We start from the raw sequence: 21,190 nt of genomic DNA, 5'->3' as shown, positions 1-21,190 counted from the left end.
GATATCCTGGTAGGAACAGAGGCCTCTTGCTCCCACAATGTGAAGAGCATGTGGAGTGGGGTGATTGGGACAACTCCCACTGTGAACTGGAGGCTGAAGATCTCTTCTGGCCTGTATCCTGTTAATTAAACAGATTGCTCTGTCAGTGAGGCACCTCTGGCTGCAAGACTACACAAGTGCAAGGCCATCTGCTGTGCAACTTGTGGCAGGCAATGATGCTCAGGGCAAGAAAGCCACCACACTTCTAAAAACATAAAACTTTATTTCATTTCTTTGCGTAGCTGAGCAACCTGCTCTGCAAACACCCACCATATTAATGCTTTCCCTTGACTTGATGCCATAGGAAACAGCCTCATCAGTCCTATCTGTAGGAATTTGCCTTGTGTTTAGGCAGGAAGGTAAAGTTGGTAGGAACAGGTCCCAGAAGCAGCTCACTGAAGGAAAAAAAAAAAAGTAATGTTAGTACAGCAGAGCCACTGCTACCCACCTGCATGGCCCCCTGGCTCTACAGCAATGGTTACTACAGCCACACGTATCCAAATCAAGCTTTTACCTTCCTGAAAATGTGAAGTGTTGCTGCATGCAACTGCCCTAGCACTGAGCTTTAACCTGAACCACAGCACGGGAGGGATGCAAGCTCCATGTATTGGCAATGCCCTTGCTGCTGGGGAGTCACTGAGAGTCAATGCCAAACTGGGTTTCTAAGTTTGGTGATCCAAATGCCAGCCTCACTGCTGGCAACCACATGCCTAGAATCAACACAAGCCTCTGAAAGCTCCTCCCCACCTCTTGCTGTGCTTGTGCAGAGCCAAAACTCTGTTAGTGCCAAAAAGCATTAAGGTTGGATCCTAAAATGATGTAAGCCAGTGCTATTGTGAGTTATAGCTTAGGGATATGGTTTAGTGGAGGGCTGTTAGCGTTAGGTTGGAGGTTGGACTCGATGACCTTGAGGTCTCTTCCAACCTAGAAAATTCTGTGATCCTAGCTTAAGACTTCAACTATTTCACACTTTGGAACCCACATTATGTTTTCAGTGCAGAGTAATTTTCTGTATAGTCAAGGAGGCTTAATGTATTTCCTGGATGCTCATTCAACATAGCATCACTAAAACTTTCCATAAGACATGTCGGCAGAGAGTATCCCAGCATGGCATATAATTGCATAGAGAGAAGCTGTGAGTCTACAGCTCAAAAGAGGACTTGGAGAACTCCTGATTTGGGTTAGAATCTCCTTAGCAGCTCCTAAGCGAGCTTTAACAAATAAACCTAATCTGATCCAAAATTGTGAGTTCTTATGGCTGTGTTTATTACATGGCCCTGCAAAGAGCACAGGTTACAAAGTTTTGCACAGCCTAGTGTGGGCAGGTTCTGCTTGAAAAATGGCATTTTAAAATTCTGATTAAAACTCAATGTAATTTGCATTTAGGCAGCTGTTCCCAATACTAACAAAATGGATGAGGATTAGCAAAAAATAGAGAAGCTTGTAGCTATGCTCTATTTTTGTTAATCTGTTTCCATGACATGGGAAATAGCAGCTGGCTGTGCTGCCTGAGCTCTCATTTTAGCTGGCTGTGAGTTTATTAAGTCACTTCCCAGCCAGTACCTGAGGTCTCATAGATGTGGGGAAAAGCAGTTGCCTGCATTCTGTTGCATAAACTCAGAAATTAGATGCTGAAAAATGGGGGATATGCTCTGTTCTTCTGAACTGGGGATTGGGGCTGCTTTCCTGTTTGGCATCTGTGCAGCCTGGCCAAGTGGGACTGTCTGCACAAAGTGCAGAGAGACAGAGCTGAAAGCCTGACCATCCCATCACTGCACTCTCCTTTGTTGGTTCCTACGATTGTCCCAGGATGAACAGTGTGTCATGAGAGAGGTCAGCTGTTCTAGATTTGCAGCAGGTACTGAATGCTGCTGAGGCAGACACAGGGATTGAAAGCTCTTTATGGCAACTCCAAGCTTGCTTAAAACCTCCAATTAAAGCACCAGTTAACCCTTGCTGATTTCTTATAGCCTCTTGAGCTTGTGGGAAGGAGTCATCACTGCTCTTTGGCAGATGCATGCAGACACAGGGACTTTGTGGAGCTCTGCTATGTCACAACCTAGCAATTTAAGTGAAATGCATTGCTTTGTTACCTGATCTTAATCCAATCATCCACATTTTGGCTTGCCATCAGCGTCTCCAGATAGTCTCTCCCAATGTAGTAAGGTGGCCGCTCATTGATTTTCTGAGGTAGGTGTTCTAATAATCCAACTGGAATATACCTACAATGAAATATAAATGCTAATGACACTGTGTGCTGCTGTTCAAAGGGTGTGGCCTTGCTGTGGAAAAGATTCTCCCAGCTGGGCACAATTACCTGCACAGAAATGAGAGCCATTCCAGCAGGAACTTCCTGGTCTTTTCAACACCCTGAGTATCTGATCCCCAGTGCTCAAGGCCATAGTTGGTGAAGTCTTTAAGGATATCAAATCTCTCACTGGAGGAAATATCCCAGTGTCTCTGTTCCTTAATTTCAGTAAAAAGCCATGGTTTGATGAGCGCTCCTCTGTAGCAAAATTAAATGTGCATCGTTATTCCTGTGACTGATGCTTCTGAAGACGCCAACCAACTTAAAAGATTTTCCAGCTCTTATTTGCCAGCCAGTGCTACTTTAAAGCTTTCAATTTCAACAGGAAGCTGCTATGAGTTCCCACAGATACACTGACTGTACCAAGTTTCAAAGAGTAATTACACAAAGAGGAAACTTTTCTCGTGTTTTGTGTTAGTTTAGATATTTTTTAATTGATTTCTTACTCCTGCATCAACAGGGCCCAGAAGCAAAGGGGAAGAAGTACAGCCACTTGCCTTGCAATCATAATTCCTGAAACACCCATCTGCATGGCTTGATTAGCATCTTCAAAAGACAAAATATCACCGTTTCCTGTGCAGAAGGGAGAGAGAAGCCAGAGGTCAAAGCGATGCACCAGGGCAAGTCAAGATGAGATAATCCAGACATGGGATAAAATTCAGAACGGACACTGTGTCCAGGAGCCACACTGTCCAAAGAGGCTCCAAGACTCATGTTTAGAGACTTGCAGGAATGTTTCTGATTAATGTTCCCATTACGAGGAACAGAGCCTTCTCCTCTCTTCTTCTTCATTCCTGACTCCTACCCTCCAGGACTCTCTGTGCCACGGTGCCCACAGGAGAAAGCACCTGCTAAAAAGTTGTTTTGTGTCCTGCCTGTCCCTTCCACTCCTGCTTTGCTCAGTCCTCACCACTTCTGGCCCCAAGCACATCCGCAAAACTGAAACGCACAAGACTCACACACTTCATTCCCTCTGTGGAGTCATGGGCAGTGGTAGGGACACTCCAACCTTTCCCCCTGGCTGAATGTCCTTGGGGGCCTGTGTTTTGTTGTGCGTGTTTTTAAAATAATATGTTTCAAACCAGATATTGCAGCACATCTCAGACCCAATAAACCAGCAACACTTACCAAAAAGAGGCATGGGGCTTGCTATTTTAGCACATTCTGCTATGTAGTCCCAGTCAGCAACCCTTGTGTACCGCTGTTCCCTGGACCGGCCATGAAGCTGGGGAAAGAAGTTATAGAGACCTCACCAAAAGCCACAAAGGAAGTATAGTAGGACGCGAACACTGGAGGAATATGCTTCAACAAAAGCAACACCAACAGGATGGGGTAAAGGATTCTTCTAGGTGTACAGTCCAGCCAGCTGCTAACAGACTGGGCTACAGAAGTGGTTAGCAGGGCTGAGAAAGCGCTGGAAGCTTTCTGAGTAGTGACTGGGCTATTTGCAAGCCAGAGCAAGAAGTGACAATTTGCAGTGAAACGGAATATTCACTGTGGGTAGGAACTACTCATCCCCATGCAAGCGAGTCCCCAGCCCTGCCACAATGTAGCTTAGTTGAATGAAGTTTCTGTTTCAAAGCACTGCAGCAGCCATCTCCTTTTGTAATAGATACAAGGTTCAAGACAATCGAGGACAATGTCCTAGATATATGAGCATTTGAATTTGTCTTACTAGAAGAAATCACTAAAAGGTAGTACACAGATGATCAAAGGTATTTGGAAGAGCTAGTCAGCTGTGGGGAAGAGGTAAGGTCACCCCCACATTGTGCTCTAGGCTGATATGCAAGCAGAGCTTCCCAGACACCAGCCAACAATCTTTATGTCACAGCAAGTAACCCCATACCGTCACCATGGATGCTCCCCACTCCCGGAGCTTGGGGATTATTTTATGAGCCACATTAATCTTTTCTTGTACCCCTGTCCGTATCTTCACGGTCAGTGGGACATCCAGCACCTGCAGAGAGGGCAGAGTGAGGCCAGGCTGGGGCAGGAGGTTGCTTTACCAGCTTTTCTCCTGCTGATAGCAGGTGCTCTGACTCACCAAGTTCATCCCTCGGACAATCTGTTCAAACTTGTTGGTCCGAGTCATCAGAGCACAGCCTCCTCCCTGGAGAAAGAAAGGTGGCACTGTGAAGACTTTGCACCAGAGTCTCCTTGCACAAAGAAGCAGCCCTCCACTTAGGAAATGTAACTAAAACTTGTAACTTCTCCAGACTCAGATGAAGGGGATGCTTCAACAACAAAGACACCTTTTTCCCTCCTGGCTTCTGCCTGCTGCCAGACAGAAGAGACAGCCAATCTTCCTCTGCTCTTTGAACAGCTTATGGGCCTCCTCACTGGAGTCCATAAGTGAATTGGAAGGTCTGGATCAAACTGGCAGGAGCAGATAAGGTAGCAGGTGATGAGGCAAAAGACAAGTATCTATTGACAGAAACAGGACGTGCTGCAGGACATCTTACCTTCTTGTAGACCAGGTCAATGGGACACCCAACATTGATGTCCACAAAGTCCACATCAATTGTCTGGTTGAGGAGCTCTGCACATTTGGTCATTGTGTCTGGAAACGCTCCCTCCAGCTACCAAAGGGGGACAGTTTGTATGAGTTCAAGCAGCAACTTTTCTCCTCAGAACTGAAATATCATCTGTCAGGCTATCAAGATGACAGCAGTTACCTGCACCCCAAAAACGTCTTCAGTGTGGTGCCGTTTCAGGAGAGCCCACTCAGAGGACTGGCCCTGAAGCAGGTTTGTGCACACAGCCATCTCTCCACAGGTGATGTCTGCCCCAAAGCGTTTGCATATCCTTCGGAAAGGGAGGTTACCACACTGAAAGAGACAGGTTAATCAGGAGATTTGCTCTGTTCCAAATGTGGTGAAGTCGAATTTTGACTTAGTTACCTACCGTAGTCAATGGAGCCAAGTAGAGCTTGCCTTGGATTTCCAACTGGAAAATAACCAGGGATGGAGGAGCATGTTAACAGAGCTGAACCAGCAGTGGTTAAACCAGAGGAGATTCCAATCAGTGATTTTATCACCTGCCTTGAAAAAAACTCAGTGGAAACCCAGAAAATCACTGTTTTTGTTCAAGAACCTCAACTGTTCCCTGACGTTTCAGTAGAAGAACCAGAAACTTTAACTGCTCAATTGTTTTCACTGCTCAGCTTGGAGAAAACTCAAAGCAGTTCGAGATTTAGCAGGATGCTAGACTGGCTAACAGACACCATGACAGAGGTGAGGGGAAGGAGGTGATACTGGGCCGGAGAGCACCATGAAGTACACGCAGATCTACCAGCCCCAGCTTTCCCTGCAGATCATTTCCACCCTCACTGAGCTCAGCTCCTACTCTCCTTCACGTTCAAGGGGCTGAATCTCATCTCAGTTCTCACCCTTCCAATAACATTGCCATGGTCCCAACAGCTCACCTGCCCACTCCTTTCCCCTCTCATGACATTAACATGGGGACAGCAGCTCTGTCCTCTGCCTGCCTCTCACCCAGCTGTCTCTTCTGTCTTCCTAAGGACAATCTCAACCACTAGACAGGGATATGAGAGACAGCAGCCCTTGACCAAACTCTCACTGCTCACCTTCTTCTTCTCACATGGCCGCAGCTTTACAATATCTTCATCTGTCACCAAGCCAGCTGTTTTGATGGGACATTCCCCCTCACCTTCTATGGGGATGGGACTCTGCAAGGCAGCTTGTTTGGGATCTCCTCCCTCCTCTGGTAGCACCAGACATTCTGGGGTGTCTCCCAGGCCTTCCTGGGGCATTGTGCAGTTGGACGCCTCCAGATGCTCTGCAGAGCACCCCAGGGCTTTGCCTCCCTTCCCACCGTTTTTGTGGGGCTTGGCCAGACTGCGGAGGTACTCATCAGCCTTCTTGAAGCTAAATTTCTTCTTGCGCAGCTGGTGCTGGAGGTCCTTGGAGAGGTTGTTTCTCACCAGTGATTTCCCCTCCCACTGCTTGGTCAGGTCTGTGTTGATGATGTTTTGGTAGCCATCCCCGAGGTGGGCCTTGGCAAAGCGGCAGGTGATGCCATAAATGCACTTGCCAAAGGTTTCAAAGAGCACGCAGCTGTGCCCTAGGTCAGCCGGCTTCGTGGCCATGTATTCACTGATGTCATGAAGGAAGCGACACCGTGGACCAAAGTAGCACTTATCTGCACAGCCCTGAAAATAGTAAAAGGGGAGATTAAAACCTCTGCCCTCCACCTGCACACATGCATGCCTGTACCTTCTACCACCACTGACGTGAGCCTGGGTCCACCCCAGGCTGGAGAGGGGACAAAACTGCAGTGAACATCTGTCAGGCCGTGGATGATGTTGGGAATGCCATGAACTGCTCTCCGGAACATGCTGGGGCATACTGAGTACTTGAGGAGATGTTTTAGCTTTATGGCCTTGGAAAAGCTGCCTTGTCCTGTTCAGCCTCACCCTGTTACACGTTCTCCCAACAAGTCAACTGAAGCAGTTCTGCCTCAGCGCCTTCCTGCTGGGAGTTTGCTTCAATCTCTGCCTTCAATCCTCCAGAATGCATTCTCCAAGACCCAAAAATAAACAAACCCCCATGGGCAAAGCTGAGCAGGACCCCACTTCGTACCTGTGTTACTGATGGGCACAGCCTGCTCTTCTCGTAGTGGTTCGGCTTCATGCACGGCCTGCTCTTGTTCTGCCCCCGGGCTCGCTTCCTCTCCGCAGGCACATTCTCCCCTTCCCCAACACCCTCTTGGCTCTCTGCACCCAGGCCATGCTCGCTCAGCCTCCCTCGTTTCGCAGGGGGTTCACTCTGCTCACTGCCAGCCTCTTCCTCTTCCTCCTCCTCCTCCTCAGCCTCTTCGTCGTCTCTATGCTCGCCGCTGGCCCTCAGGTAGGCGTGGAACCGCTCCCTGGAGGCAACGAACCTGCAGCCCCAGACAGCCCGTGAGGAGCCTGAACCGTCCCCGGTCCCGCTCCCACACTCCATAAAACAGCACCAGAGGTGGGAAGCCCTGATGACCCCTCGGGCCGCAGCCCGCTCCCAACCCGCCCCACCGAGAGGACCCCAGGGCCCGAGCCGGGCCCTCACAGAGTCCCGGGGCCGCTGCCCCCAGCCCTGCACCCACCGCGCCTGCACCGCAGCCACCCCTGCCGCCGCCGCCATCTTGTTGCCGCACGCGGCGATGACGTACGTCACGTGACCGGGTGTCGGTATAAAAGGCCGGGCTGGGGCCGGGTGCCTTTATTGTGGTGGGCTGGGCGGGTTGCTGCGGGGTGGCACGCTGCGGCTCTCTGCGAGGGGCTAGGTTTGGGCTGGTGGGAGGCTCTGGGCTTGCTGGGGCTTCTGTGCCTGCCTTGTAGGTTGGCGCCGTGCTGGCCCCTTGGGTGTTGAGAGGGCCTCTGCACTCGCTCTGTCTCTTCCAGCTCTGCTGTGGATTTCTCTGTTCTGCATCCCAGCCCCCGAGTAAGACCTTGCTGCTGTGGCCTGAGGGATGGGGCTGGTGATGGCAACGGAGCAGGAGCAGGAGGTGCCCCTGGTCTCGTCGTGTCTTGGGGCTGGCACAGGGGAGGTGCTGGGTGTGCTGCCTGTGGGTGGCTGTCAGAGGGAAGAGGTGAAAAATACTGCACCAGTTGGGCTGTGCAAATGACAGTGGAATGTGAGACAAGGCCACTTTGTCCCTGGGGATTTGGGTTGTCTTCCACCATGGGCTGGAGCCACCGTAAAACAGCACAGGCCTGTGGTGCTGCTCTGTGCTCCTGGTACTTGTGCTGAGGAGGCTGTCCCTAACTGTGTGCATGGCTGGTGCTCCAGAGACTGGCTGGAGTACGGATTCTGCCCTTGTGTTTGGTCTGGGGGTGGAAGTTGGGGCTTTAAAAATAAACCATTGTGTAAAGCCTCTGTTCAGTGAGAGACTTACATGCATATGATGTCTCCCTCCTGTGTTGCTGCTGTATCTTTCCATGTGTTTGCAGCACTTGTTACAGCCTTTCTTGGTCTGTGTTCCTTGCATGCAAGAAGCATCTGCAATCCTCCAGATGTGTACATGGTACCCCTGGGTTTTGAATAAGAAATACTTTGTAGTGTGGGGCTTGATGCTTCATGGGAGCTCTCCTGCAGGAGGCTTTGCTTCCCTTCCTTTCCAGCTCAGGTTCCCATCCCTTTCTTGCAGCTGTAATGTGTTATCCATGCAGCCTTCTCAATTGATTTGTGCTTAGCCCTGGCTGCCAAAAGGGAGAGAAATATCTGTGAAATCTAGATGAAGACAGGAACATCTCCATTTTCTTTTCTTTCCCCTGCACTGGCCCAAGGGCCTTGCTGGACCCTTTTGTCAGAATAAGAAATTGCCTTTTCCTTGCTGTGAGCCCAGGAGAGCTGGCAGGAGCATGGTTTGTTTTCTGCTGGAGCACAGGTACCAACCAGAGGAGGGAGAAGGTACCTTGTGGTTCTGCCTTCAGGGGCTGCTAGAAGTTGGTGACAAACAGCTGTTCTTGTGGTGTTGGAGGATTACTGCAGTGTGTTTATGGGCATGCAAGGGTTGTGTATGCACATAGGACAGGGGTAGAATTGCACGTGGGGCTTTAATTTGGGTGTTTTCCTGCTTTCTGTTGCCTTAATGCAGTTATCTCCAGATGTTCCATCAGAAACGTCTTTTGGGGGGATCTGGGAACCTGGTAGGGTGCTTCTGCTGAGGCTGTTGCTGGGGGTGAGCAGGTTGCAGGACTGAGACAAGCTGCTGTGAGAGGGACTTTTAGCTGATTGGATATTAATTAGTTTTGGAGAGAAATATGAGGAATGTAGAATACTATTTTAAGCTTCAACTTGGCTGAGGGAAGGAAGGAAGGAAATGAGGCCCTGGGGATTAATGAAGTGATTTCACTGATGTTTTCTTGGGGCAGCAAGCCTGAAGTCAGAGTGCTTTTGACTTGCAGTACTCCGCTGAGGTCAGACTTTCATATCTCATCTCCTCTCAGGGTACTGGTGCAGTGGCTTTATGAGACTAAGCCTCAGGCAAGCTTTCTGTCAGACCCTGGTAGAGGCTGTGAGAGGAGCACAAAGCCCCTGGCATGGCCAGCGCTGCCGCAGCCTGTGGGGCATCCAGTTGGAGCCAGCCGCACGTGCATTGTGCTGTATGCCGTGCTGCAACACAATTACTTGTGTGTGGTGCCATGAGGGCTTGGCTGCATGTAGCTGAGCATCTTGAGGTGGAAGAAGTCAGGATCTCTGCTAAATACAGGGATGTGCTTTGCTTGTTGGCTGCTTCAGCTCTTTCACCCCTTGCTGTGTCCTGGTGGTGATGAGGCTGTCAGCAGGCAGGGAAACAAATGGCCACTTCTGTGGGCAAGCAAGTGCTTTGGTTGCCAGAGCTGGGCTTAACATCCAGCAGCAGCACTAGAGCAGCTTTGGAGCAAACCAATACCCAATAGCATAAAGGAAAAGGCCAAGTCAGGGGAAAAAGGAAAGGTTGATTACAGGGAAGTGTGATATATATACAAGAGTAGCCAAGTCAGAAAAAGTTCAGCTACTTCAACGTCCAAGTCAAACAAGATGCCTGTATTAACAAAAATACACCTTCCATGGGCTCCCACACAAAAATCGGATGTGTCAAGCCCTTGGTTCTGGCTACTACACCCAGGCATTAGCTGAAAAACAAGGTTCTGCAGCAGCCCTGAGATGTTACCTCTACAGCTGCAGTGGGTGAGAGTGGGGATAGAAATTTGGCCTGGTGACATTTGTTTGGATGCCTTTCATAGCAGTGCAGTAATGTTCTGACAACCTTTGCTGGTTAATTGTGTACATGGGCAAATGTCACGGAAGGCAGGTGTGAGATGTTTTTGGGTTATGTATGAGCAGAGCAGCCAGAGCTGGAAGCAATCCACTGGGTCCTATCCATCTTTTGGTAAAAGCAAAATCCATTCCTCATGTCTATTGCTTCCTCTCTTATTCAGTCTTGTTTTTAAAGCCCCATGCAACAGAGCTTCTAGCCTTTTGCAAAGGGACTATTCCTGATGCTCATAAATCTACTATCAGGAAGCTGTTTCCAAGATTAAAGCTTAAATGTTTCCCAGCTCTGGTTTCATCCCCAGCTCCCAGTTTGCTCTTTGCTGTAATCACCAGATCTTGGTCTCCTCCCAGTACCTGGCAGTTTCTGAGGATGCACCTGGGGGGTCTCTGTACCCCATGGCACAGTGCCTCAAGAAGACCTGTGTGGGATGCTGTGGAATAGGGTGTGCTCCTCAAACGGTTGTAAATGGTGTGGCCAAGCTTCAGGCAGGCAGTTGTGTGATGGTGTTGAGAAAAATATCTCTTCCTGTAGTTCTCTCTTGGCTTTTTTACGAGCTACTTGGAGCGCTGACTTAGTGTTTGGCCCATGGATAGGATAGTTAAAGGTCATTATCTGGGCAAGGCCTGTGTGGTTTTGGGACAGGCTGTCAATCCCCCGGAAGGGGATTGGAGTTCAAGGTCCATTGGGGATGTATTGTCTGTGATAAGGGCAAGAGGAGTGGTAGTTCCTGGGAGGAACTACGATAATGTGCCATGGTGGGCAGTCTTGGGTTGGCACCATCAAGCCTGGTGCATGGGCAGGGACTTCCAAGGTAAATGTGCAAGTGACTGGGGCTGACTTGGGTGTGGTGGGAGCCCGAGTCCCCTGGAGATGGCGATCAGCCCTTCATTAGTAAAGTTTGGAGAAGGCCCCAGATATTTTCATCAGACCCTTAAAGTAGCGAGGGGCTGAGGCAACGGCCACAGGAGAGGCTGAGCACTTGGCAGAGGCTGCTCTGCATGATGGAGGAGATGGGGTATGGTGGGCATGGCAGCGGGTAAGGACCCAGCACTCTCTCCTGGGAGCCTGGGGATTTGAGCAGCCTTCAGTCACCTTTCTGGTGGCCCTTTAGACCCCCAGCCTCACCATGCTCAACCCTACTCTTCCGAGGGCCATTTTGGGGCAGCTCCATAGGCTGGTGAAGTTGAGGCTCCTGTCCTCTGACCTGTCCCCTGTGGTTGCCTTGGCTAGCCCCAAAGGGCTCAGTGCTCTCTTGTGGTTTCAAGGTGGGGTGAGGGTCTGGGCAGGCAAGGTGTGTGCCTTTATCTGGCCTCTTCAAATGCCCTCTGCCACCAGATGAAATCTTTTTGTACTTTGCTTTTTCATGTAAAAATAAAAATTAACACTGATATTTCCTTCTGACATTTAACTAAGTCAATAAGTGACAAATCGAATAAACATTCCTGTTTCACTGGGACAAAAGCTCCAAGATCCTGCTGCAACTAAAATGTTTCATCATTTCCGAAGTCAAATATTTCAGTTAGAGGGGAAAAAAAAAAAAGAACTAAAAATGATGCATTTCAATGTTTTTCTAATTATTTCCCCCATTTTGGCTGAAACTATTAGACAAATTTGGCCCCAATTTGCAAATAGTTTTGGAAGCTTCCAAAACTTCTATTTTGGTGACTTTTCCCATCATTGATGAATAATAGCTTGATCTCTGCCCTGCTCACCAGCTGAGATCTCATTCACCCCCCTGTTCTCATCCTTCCAGGTTTGCTGCTTGGTCCTGCCCAGGTGGCTGGGGCCGTGTCTATGCTGCATGGCCTTGTTGCTACTCACACCAGGACACCGCAAGGGGTGTCCCTGCCTTTTCCCATGCTGGGTGTAAGCTGAAAGGCATATGCGTGTGTATTGGGTGCTCCTGCATGCACAGGCTGTGAGACTTGTGTTCTTCTGTGTCCTTCTCAGTTTGGATGAAGCCTTGGTGCTACACAGTGGTGGTGCAGGATCTTCTCCAGAAGGCCCAGCAGTTCCACCAATGGCAAACCCAAGTTAATGCTCCCTGCTGGTCCCTCGTGGTCCCCAGCATGTGGTGTTTGCTGGATCCCAGGTGAGTGATGAAGCAGCTGGGTTTGGAAGAGGAAAACGAGCATCTTGCCCCCACAAAATGAGCTGGAGAATCTGCAGATGGGCTGGGGTCTTCTTTGTTGACTTTGTTCCCATGCCTGTTCTTTCTGCATGAGTCAGGCGAACATCATGTGTTGAATTTTTAGGGTCACAGATGGTTTTGTTTAGTTTGTTAATCACACTTAGCGTGGCCTGTGACTGCAGCAGGGTTGCTCCCAGTGGTGGGTACTGAGGAGAGAGAACTGCTGGCTTAAGCATGTCCTTCTGCTTGTCAGTGTGGACATTCCTGAGCTTTGAATGTGGTTTTCTTCTTGCAGTGGCCCTGGGAACTGCCCTGCCTGGGGACAGATGTTACCCTGGGGACAGTAGTGAGGCAGCAGAACCCCATCCCTCTGCTTGTGCATTGCCAGCGCAGGAAGGGCTGAGAATCTCAGTGCTGGTTAAAGCCCTTCTAGCCTCTGGCTCTTTGAGTCTGTACTTTTTCCTCCTCTTCCGAAATAGGTGATAAGACTCATCTGTTTTAGGGGATCTGTTTCATTTTTGTGCCCCTCCAGACTGCCCAGTGGTGCCTTAGAGTGATCTGTGCCCATGTGGTGACTGTAGCCTTCCTGCACCTTCAGCTCGGCCACAGAGCATGTGCTTGGCTGGCATTGGTGCGACTTACAGGCTAGCTTGGCCCTTCTGCAAAAAAAAAGAGGAGCCATTCTCTCAAGTGAGCGGGGAAAGGCACATGAGATGGAAGTATTATCTGCAGAAAGTTTTTTTTTTTTTTTTGAGATGGAAGGTTGTTGCTCTTCCCTCCCACAGCAAAAGGCTTTGGTTTAGCAGTTGTAATGAATATCGTGAGCTTTAGGATGCTTACACAGGACAAACCACCCCTCTTGGCTCTCTGTTGTGCTTGAGCAGCTGCTGGCAGATCTGCTCGGGCAGTTGGAGGGTGAAGGACTTAGTGGTGCTGAGAGCAGCTGCTAGCTTCTTCCACATTGACCTTAGCAAGCCCTAGGGTGTGAAAAGTCCAGAAGAAAGCAAATGGACTTTAGCTGGGGTCTTGGAGCCTGAACGTGAGCTGAGCTCCCAGAACTCACTGTACTGCTAGGGAGTGAGGAGGCTGCAGTGTATGCTATGAGAGCCCTGATGTTCTCCTTCCTGGACTGGAAGGCTCTGCAGCCTTCCAATATCCAATGGCTTCCCTGCCACCCCCTGTCCTCCCCAGCAGGGACAAGCTCTGCAGGCTGGCTCAGCTCTGCCCTGCCTGCACTACTGGCTCAGAGCATGCGTTCCCCAAATTGCAAAAAGTCAAAGCCCTTGGCTAATTACAGCAGCTTTTGGCCAAGGGGAGATATGTACCGAGTACCAAATTCCTGTGAGTCCCTGGAGGTGGGTGGCTTGGTTTAGGACCCACATTTTCCCCCCTCTCCGGGAGGTCTCCTGCCCATCAGTGAGCTCAGTGCGAGCACTGTGGCAGTGTGCTGCAGTGTTTATGGAGATGGGGGCAGGTGTGGGGCGATGTGGGGCCCTGCAGGGAGGAGCAGGGGTATGGAAGGTGTGTACACACTTAAGGGGCTATTACAGGTCAGTGCACAAGGGCTTCTCCCATTCCCAGCACAGCTTCTGCTCAGCAGAGCAACAGAGGGACAGGTTCCATGTCAAAAGGAGTAAGCAGCTTATGAAAGCACTAAGAATATAACCTTGCTTTAAGTAAATCCTTGAAAGCTACCCTAAAGTGAGTCAGGAGCAGGCAGACAGCCTGTTCATGCAGTTTTTGACCTACAAGGCAGATTGCTAACACAGGCACTCGAACAATGCACGCCCGTCCAGCTGTAAAACAGCTATGCCACAGAGTCATTCAGTTTTAAGAATAGGTGAAGGTTTTCCCAAAGCTTTAATTCAAGGAATAGCATTCCCTTTCCTGGGTGAAGGTAGGGTCATGGTCCCTGAAGTGCTGTTGCAAAGCTCACTCCCCTGTGGTTGCCCCTGCCCCAGGAGGCTCTGGCTGTCTACCTGTAGCTGCTGCATCCTACAAAATACTGATACCCCTCTGCTTCAGTGGCAGAGCCTCTGAAGTGCCCTTGGAATCCAGAGGCACTGGATTCTAGTGCTGGAAACGCCTTTCCTGTGTGGGGTTGGGGTGCAGTGGGCTGTGTGCTTGCCATGAAAAGGGGTTATGAGCATGCTAGAGGAGTGGGTGCTGCAGGGCAGGGTGCAGCAATGCTGGGCTGTGAGGGGCAATCCTGCTCTGGTACCAGCTAGCCCCACTGTGTGCCCCAGTTTTGGGGCTGGGCTGTGGTGATGGGCTGCTGAAGGCACGTTTATCTCACCCCGCAGTCCTTGCTGCAGCTCCATTGCTGTGAAGGATAGGATGACAGCAGATTAAGATGCCACATGGCCAGATAAGCACTGATGGATTGCTAAGTGGAATGGTGTTTAGCAGGAGTAGTGGCACCTGGCACAAGTTAAGCAGTGAGACAGACACTTGTCAAAGTCTCTGCCCTCAGGGGCTTGCTTCCAGATGACCTGATGTGGGAGAGCTAAAGCAAAAGGCGATTTTCCTGACTGCAGTCTGGCGGAGGAGTGCTTTGCATGCCTTCCCTTCTCCTCCAGTCTGGTTAACCATCACTTTCCTTAAATGCATTTTCCCATGAGCTGCCTCCGTGGCCTCATGTTGCTTTTCTCTCCTTTGCATTGGTGCAACTGTTGGTGTGATTGTAGAGAACTGGTCTGAGGCACTGTTCTGGCTGTTCCTATTTGTGTTTCTCCTTTCCTGGGGCAGGAGCATTTACTTAGCAGGTGTTTCTGGAGCAGGCTGTGTTCTGTGGTCTGAGCTAAGCTGCCTGCAGCCTACAGAACTGAAACAGAGTGCAAGTGATAAATAACCCTGGCTCATTCTGTTGCATCTCCTTCCTCCGCTGTATTATAAAAGCCCTAATTCCTCCTGCTAGGTAATCTCCAAACTGTTGAGGTTGATACATGTAGAGAAGAGCTTAGAGAGTTGTTTGCAGCTCAAATACTATGTGGGAGTTGAGAGGCTTGGGTTTTATTCAGAGCTCTGTTGCTTTCTTCCACAGTTTTGCAGCCTTAACCACATGCAAAGAATAAAATGCCTGAGCAGGAGCCTGGACTGTTGATATCCTCCTGGGTGGTATATTCTTTCCCAGTCTCAGAGAAGGTGGGACAACTTTGAAAATGACATGAACCGGGAAACCCCCTGCTTTCCCTGAGGGGGAATACTTCACTTCCATGGACTTAAAATTTTAGACTCGGTTCTTGTGATTTCCTTTGACCTATGCCAGCTATGTGCCATTGTGAGTCCAAGGATTTTTCAGCCAGCAAACTGCCTCACATTCATTGCTGCTGTAGAGCTTAGGTTGCTTCTGACAATGTTTTACTCTGTGGCCCTGCAGCTCCTGCCACAGGAAGGCCCCACTCTTGTTTTGAGTGTCAGGACACTAATGCGATGTAACCAGAAGCCCCCAAATTTGCCCTCCCCACCCTGCAGCCTCTTGCTGGGGAGCAGTGGAGGCTTGGGCTGGTTGCACGCTGTGCAGCCGCAGTGGTTGCAGCTGAGTTCTTCTGCGTGGTGTGCTGTACGGTGTCTGCTGCACAGTGATGAGTAATAGTTGCCAGTTCCTATCCATCAAGCATAATTAGTTCTATTTTCTAATGAGCCTTCAGACTGCTCAAGTGGGAGCTGAGAGGAAGACTGAGCACCTTGTCAATGGGCACTTCTTCCAGGAAGGAGGAGAACCATGAGCCTTTTCCATAATGCCTGCTTGCAGAACTGGGACTGTCTCCAGGGCGGGTGGCAGCATCCCAGGGCCTGGAGCAGCAAGCATCAGGAGCCCAAACGCCTGCTCAAAAAGGAAAAAAGCCTCAGGTGGGTGGTGAAAACTATAGGGGCCAGGATGAAATCAGGTAATCGCTGATGCTTTGTGCTCTTCTGTGCCAGTGTGTTTGGTGCTGTGGTCCTGCCTGGTGACCTAGGTTCCTGCCTATGCCTCTCATAAACAGTGGCATCATGGGCAGATCTTATCGTGTTTTTCCCTGAAGTGGCTGTGGTTTATTTTTCCTGAGAAAGGATTTGTTTTTTAGAAGATATCAATTAAAATCTGAAGCTGTTCCAGAGAGAGTGTTGGTTGGATTTTAATAGTTGGTTGGTGTATTTTAATAGTTTTTGTTGGTTTTGACATTGTTGACACATCCATTAGGCAATGTACCAAGGAAAATGGGGAGGGGTTAGACTAAAGCAACTTTGTCTTTTGAAATGTCCATTAATCTCCTTTTATATAAGGACACTTTTTTCCAGAGGTTGCAATTAAGGCATGTTCCCGTTGACCTGGTAAGTTGCCCCTCCCCCCCTTCCCTCCCCGGTCTCTGATTTAGTGCTTTGACAAAATGTTCTGAATTTGGCTTTTCCTGTGATTTGGAGTTTGGTGAGCTGTTTTTTTTAAGAGAGCTTGAAACATCTTGCCGGGTGAGAATTGTCCCTTCACTGCTGGACACATAGTGGCTCAGTTCTGTAAGGGGCCCTGCACATACTCAATGTGTGCTTCTGATCCTGTGTCTTTTGGCTCTTGTTCCTCACCAGCCCTTGGCCAAGGCTTGTACCCTGATGCACATACTGTGGTAGCATGGAGCAGCTCCATGTAGGCTCTGCAGAATTTACTCTTCTTCCCATAAAGTTCCTGCTGCCAAAGAAAAACTGGCAGAAAAAACTCACTTCAGCTTCTATCTTGCCTGGGAATCAGCACTGTTGCTGCTCAGGTTGGAGCACCCATCTTCGACCTGTGTGCCCAAACTCAACAAATCAGTGCCCTTGCATGGATTAAAAACCAATGAGTCCTGATCCTCCAGGTGTTGCTTTTTCTCAGGACAAGTTTTGAGTGAGGGTGACTTTACTGTCTTACTTTGCTGTCTTGAGGCTCTGGCTGGCAAGCATAATTAACATGGACTGGGGTTTGTAATTTCTGGCACAGAAACAGCATTAATGGATTTGTTCAGTTCCCTTTTATCAGCCTTCCCAGCCTGCCTTTTATCTCAACACTTTGGGGGAGGGCTGAGATGGGATTAAAAGAATGTGAAGGCCTGATAAGTGAAGATCAAAACCTGAGAGCTGGAGCAGATCGATGCAATTCTTTACGATGGACCTACAGAGAGCTTGTAGGGCTGACTGAGTGGACTGCAGCCCTGGGGAATGAGGCTGCTGTGGGATGGTGCGGGAGCTCAGGGACCCCAGAGGAATACATCGTGAAACCTGTTGGGTTGGGTGAAAGTGGAGACCATGTCAAGGCCTCTGGCCTTTTGCTTCCTGCAAATCCGTCTTATGCTTCTGTTTTCCTGACTCAACAGATTGCAGTAGCGCTGATTAGTATCTTGTCTGGATGAAACTTTCCCAGGCTTTGCAGCACTTCAAATTGTTGCTGGTGCATCCTGAATCTAAAGAAGCCACTTATGTTATCTGTGTTCTTCTGCTCCCAGAGGTGGACCCTGGTATGTGGAATATCAACCTCTGCCCCTGGAGGAGCTGTGGATGGAGCTGGGATCTGGAGGAAAGAGAAGGCAATGGACCACATGGCTATTTGGTGTGGGGAGAAGGATGCAGCAGAGCTTGGAAACTCGTCCAAACCACCTATCACACCTGAGAATGTCAAGGGAGTAGAAAACAGGTCTTATGGGAGGAGGTTTCTCTGCACTTGGAGCAACATCATGAGGGTGACCATTATCCTGCATGCTGGGCAAGCTGGTGTCTCTGTATGGACCCTTATCCTCATGGACTTAAGGGTAATGTGTGCTCACAATAGGATTTGCAGGCAGCTTCATTGCCTTCCTGCCTCAGAGGCAAGGACCAAAGCTCCAAGCTCAGCGTGGGGACACTCATCAGTACATGTTGTGGCTTTGTGAATTTTGCTTCTGTGGCCTGGTTCCAGTAAGGCCACTGACACTGGAGCTGGCTTGTCCAAAAACCCAGCCAGGAGCCAAGACCCTACTTCTCAAACTGTCTCCTGAATCAGAGGTTATGTTTCTGTCTTCCTGCACACCAGCTCTTTCACCTCTGCTTGGAAGCTCTGAAAAGCTTCCCGGGATTTTCTTGGGTCCCCTCTTTTGTTGCCAGCCCTGCCCTCACTTGTTCCTTTTTCCGCACCCTTTTTCAGGCTTCTGTTTCCCATGCACCTCTGCAAAAATCAGAGAAGAGCTTTCTCTTCACCTGACACTGGCTGCTCATCTTTGCTCAGACTCTTTCCCCCACGGTTGCCTTTTCCTTCCCCAAATTCCCTCCTTTAATTTGCTTTTGCTTATTTTGAATACAAAGCTCTTCCATCACAGTGTTTATAGTTGGCAAAGCCTTGGACCTATTGCTTAATTCTCCTTCCTACATCCCTACTTAACTGCCAGGGCTCCCTGTGCTCTTTCCCTGCTTCCAGAGCACCCAATGCCTGTCCCCAGCTGTCTGCTGTGTGGTTCCCATATCCTGGCAGCCCAGTTCCCAAGCACTGCCCTGTCACGCTCACCAACTCCTCTTTCTCATCTCTGGAAACCTGCTTTTTTTTTTTTTTTTTTTTTTTTTTTTTTTTTTTTTTTCTGGAGCTGGCAGCAGATGTCTTTGCCTATCTTTTTACTAGCTGTCCTTTCTTCTCTTCAGCCCCAGAGCAGCTTTGAGCATGATCTGTCTTCCCCAGTGCCCAGCAAGGGGTGGTGAAGGGTGCAGGTATCCCCTGCTCAGTGCACTGCCACACTCTGGCACCGCTGCTCTCTGGCACCAGCCTCATCCTGACACCAAGTAAATGTCAACAGCTTGCCTCGTGTCTGCTTCTCCATATCAGATTTGCTCATGGCTTCCCCTTGTCTCTCCCCAGAATAGGCTGTGCTGCTCTAAAGCGTGGCTGCCCAGTTCCCATCTTTGCAAGGACGTGGTGAGGAATGAGTGCTGGCTGCATCCCAGCTCTCTTTCCCTCTGAGAGCTCCTGGTCCAGGGGAGGCATTTGGTGAACTGAGTCACGGAGCCACAGCCTGTGTCCAGGCAAGCGGAGCGATGCTGACGTGTCAGGGATTTGCATGCCAGTGGAGACTGAGGCCAGTGAAGTGTGAGCATGCACTGAGCAGTAGACAAGTGGGATGTGGGCAGCAGATCCCTGAGACATGAGGTCGGGCTTGTCCCAGGCCCATCAGAACAGGAACCGGCCAGGCCAGCCCAAAATAGACTCCTTGTCAGAGTTTCCACCAGGCCTCAGGGGCTCCTTATCTCCTCACTGCTGCTCCTGCACAGGATGAACTGTGGACAAGAGGCCTCAAAGAGCAATGTTGCCCTTTTCACCAGAGCTTCCTGTTGCGTGGGGCCCTCATCCCATGAAATAATGGCCTCTCATTAGCAGGACTAATTAGGTGGGAGCAAAACCTGCCTAGGATTATGGGATTGGGGGTGTGTGTGTGCGTGAAGGAGACTGGGTTTCACCGCTGCTTTCAACAGTGCCTAATTGACAGGGGCAGCCCAAGCACCCCTGAGGTCTGTGGTCCTCCTTCTCTGTAAAAGTGTGTAAGGCTGTTGACTCAGTCTGCCACAACATCCTTTTCTCTGAATTAGAGAGGGATGGCTTTGAAGGGTGGACTTCTTCAGTAGGTAAGGAATTGGCCCTGGCAGTGCCCAAGGCCAGGCTGGATGGGGCTGGGGACAGCCTGGGCTGCTGGAGGGGTCGTGCCCATAGCAGGTGTGGAGGAGGCAATCTTTAATGTCACTTCCAACCCTAACCATGCTGTGATTCTTGCTGGGAAGCAACCCGAGCCACTATTGCACCTGGTGGGGAGGGCGGCCATCTCACCACGCTCCCCCTGAGCCCCACAGAGCCTGGCCCTGCCCCGGCATCACCGCGCTGTAGCCTGGGGATCTCTGGCAGTGTGACCTCCTGGTGCTTCCACGAGTGCTCTCTTGGCCCTGCAGGATTTCCTGACGGCCTTAACAAGCCCCCCAAGGGCAATTAGTTCTCTGCTTTATTACATGCCTGGCTTTTCTCAACAAAGGTGCCGTGTTGGGGCGGTGCTGGCTGTGCAGCCACCTCCCAGGAGAAGGGAGGTGGTGGGGCAGGAGGGACTGTGTGAGCTCTGCACCCACCCTGCTTCCTCCTGCCATGTTCTTGCATGAGCTGTGATGTGCAGTGGTAGGGATCGGCCCTGCAGCACCCATCCTGGTGCTCCCCCTGCGAGTCCTGAGCTTGAGGTTGAGCCTGCTTCCCACCCCCAGTATCCTGAAGTCCTGGAGTAAGAGATTACAGAGAGGATCAGATATAAACCTTTGCTGCTGCAGTAAATCGTGGTTTTCAGTGCTGCCAACTCTACCAAAAGGAGAGACAGCATAGACCGGCATTTCCCAAGAACTGTAGCAACATTGCTGACCCCAATTATTTCAACATGATAAATCACTGCCTCTCCCCAGTCCGTCATAAACTGCCTGGTTGTATTAAAAACCAAGCAGGTTAGAGAGGAAATAATGAGCATCCTTTTTTTGTTGACATTAGTTCTAAGGCTTTTGGGGTGATAATTCTGGGGTTCTCTCTATGACCCCAAGTGTTCATAAATGTCACCTAGAGGTGTGGGATCACTCTGGAAACTGAAGCTTTCAGATTGACTCTAAAAACCTCAACACCTTTGCACATTTGTGAGGGCTTCGGTCAATGGCATGAATTGCTTGAAGTGGGCTCAAAACGAGTTGTGATTTTTATTTTACAGAAGGGGAAATTGAGATGCAGAAGGGTTGTTTCTTACTGCAGGAAGCAAGGATCCCTGGGGCTCTGTGGGGGCTCCTTGCCTGCTGCCTGTGCTAGAGTGGATGCCACAGGTTCCCGATGCAGGTGCTGGGTCTGCAGCAAAGGTAATCCCATCCTCTGTGCCAGGGAGAACCAAAAGGAGAAGCTGATGCTGCACAGCTACTTAACTGAGATTGTTGAATAAATAAAACTTGTTGTTTTATACAGGTTCTGATATCTA

General features: G+C 49.9%; 1 protein-coding gene and 1 long non-coding RNA gene across 8 annotated transcripts; one reads left to right on the top strand and one right to left on the bottom strand.

Moving 5' to 3' along the window:
* Positions 1-242: 242 nt before the first annotated feature.
* On the bottom strand, positions 243-7,537 carry DUS3L (dihydrouridine synthase 3 like). 4 transcript variants are annotated; one of them, XR_014685930.1, is made up of 13 exons: positions 7,451-7,537; positions 6,949-7,249; positions 5,934-6,518; positions 5,252-5,293; positions 5,023-5,175; positions 4,810-4,926; positions 4,392-4,457; positions 4,194-4,304; positions 3,476-3,572; positions 2,845-2,920; positions 2,357-2,545; positions 2,133-2,280; positions 243-434 (listed from the first exon to the last, which is right to left on the bottom strand). XR_014685930.1 is itself a non-coding variant. In XM_084498480.1 (13 exons), exons 1-13 carry the CDS (start codon positions 7,486-7,488, stop codon positions 362-364), a joined length of 1,977 nt encoding a protein of 658 aa, XP_084354606.1. In that variant the 5' UTR covers positions 7,489-7,537; the 3' UTR covers positions 243-361. The 4 variants fall into 4 exon arrangements, 2 of the variants coding, with proteins under 2 accessions (XP_084354606.1, XP_084354605.1); XM_084498480.1 differs by having other exon boundaries at positions 2,133-2,261; XR_014685931.1 differs by lacking the exon at positions 7,451-7,537 and having other exon boundaries at positions 6,949-7,381.
* Positions 7,538-7,601: 64 nt separating this feature from the next.
* LOC311423911 lies at positions 7,602-18,747 on the top strand. 4 transcript variants are annotated; one of them, XR_014685933.1, is made up of 4 exons: positions 7,602-7,788; positions 12,059-12,200; positions 15,283-16,091; positions 17,693-18,747. It is a non-coding gene; the product is annotated as an uncharacterized lncRNA (long non-coding RNA). The 4 variants fall into 4 exon arrangements; XR_014685934.1 differs by having other exon boundaries at positions 7,602-7,852; XR_014685935.1 differs by lacking the exon at positions 7,602-7,788 and adding an exon at positions 8,864-11,144 and having other exon boundaries at positions 11,862-12,200.
* The last annotated feature ends 2,443 nt before the right edge of the window (positions 18,748-21,190 follow it).

This window comes from Aythya ferina (assembly GCF_964211825.1).
Source record: "Aythya ferina genome assembly, chromosome: 26".
NCBI classification, from domain to species: Eukaryota; Metazoa; Chordata; class Aves; order Anseriformes; family Anatidae; genus Aythya; species Aythya ferina.
The sequence above is the reverse complement of the archived record's forward strand: the minus strand, read 5'-3'. Positions and strand labels throughout refer to the sequence as shown.

Excerpts from the sequence above, each read along its gene's own strand:
- DUS3L (XM_084498479.1), bottom strand. The coding sequence starts at position 7,311 with ATGGAGTGTGGGAGCGGGACCGGGGACGGTTCAGGCTCCTCACGGGCT. Across the intron at positions 3,573-4,193 it reads GGGGAGCATCCATGGTGACG|CTTCATGGCCGGTCCAGGGA; the intron begins GTATGGGGTTAC and ends TTCTTTCCCCAG. Across the intron at positions 435-2,132 it reads GATGATTGGATTAAGATCAG|TGAGCTGCTTCTGGGACCTG; the intron begins GTAACAAAGCAA and ends TTTTTCCTTCAG.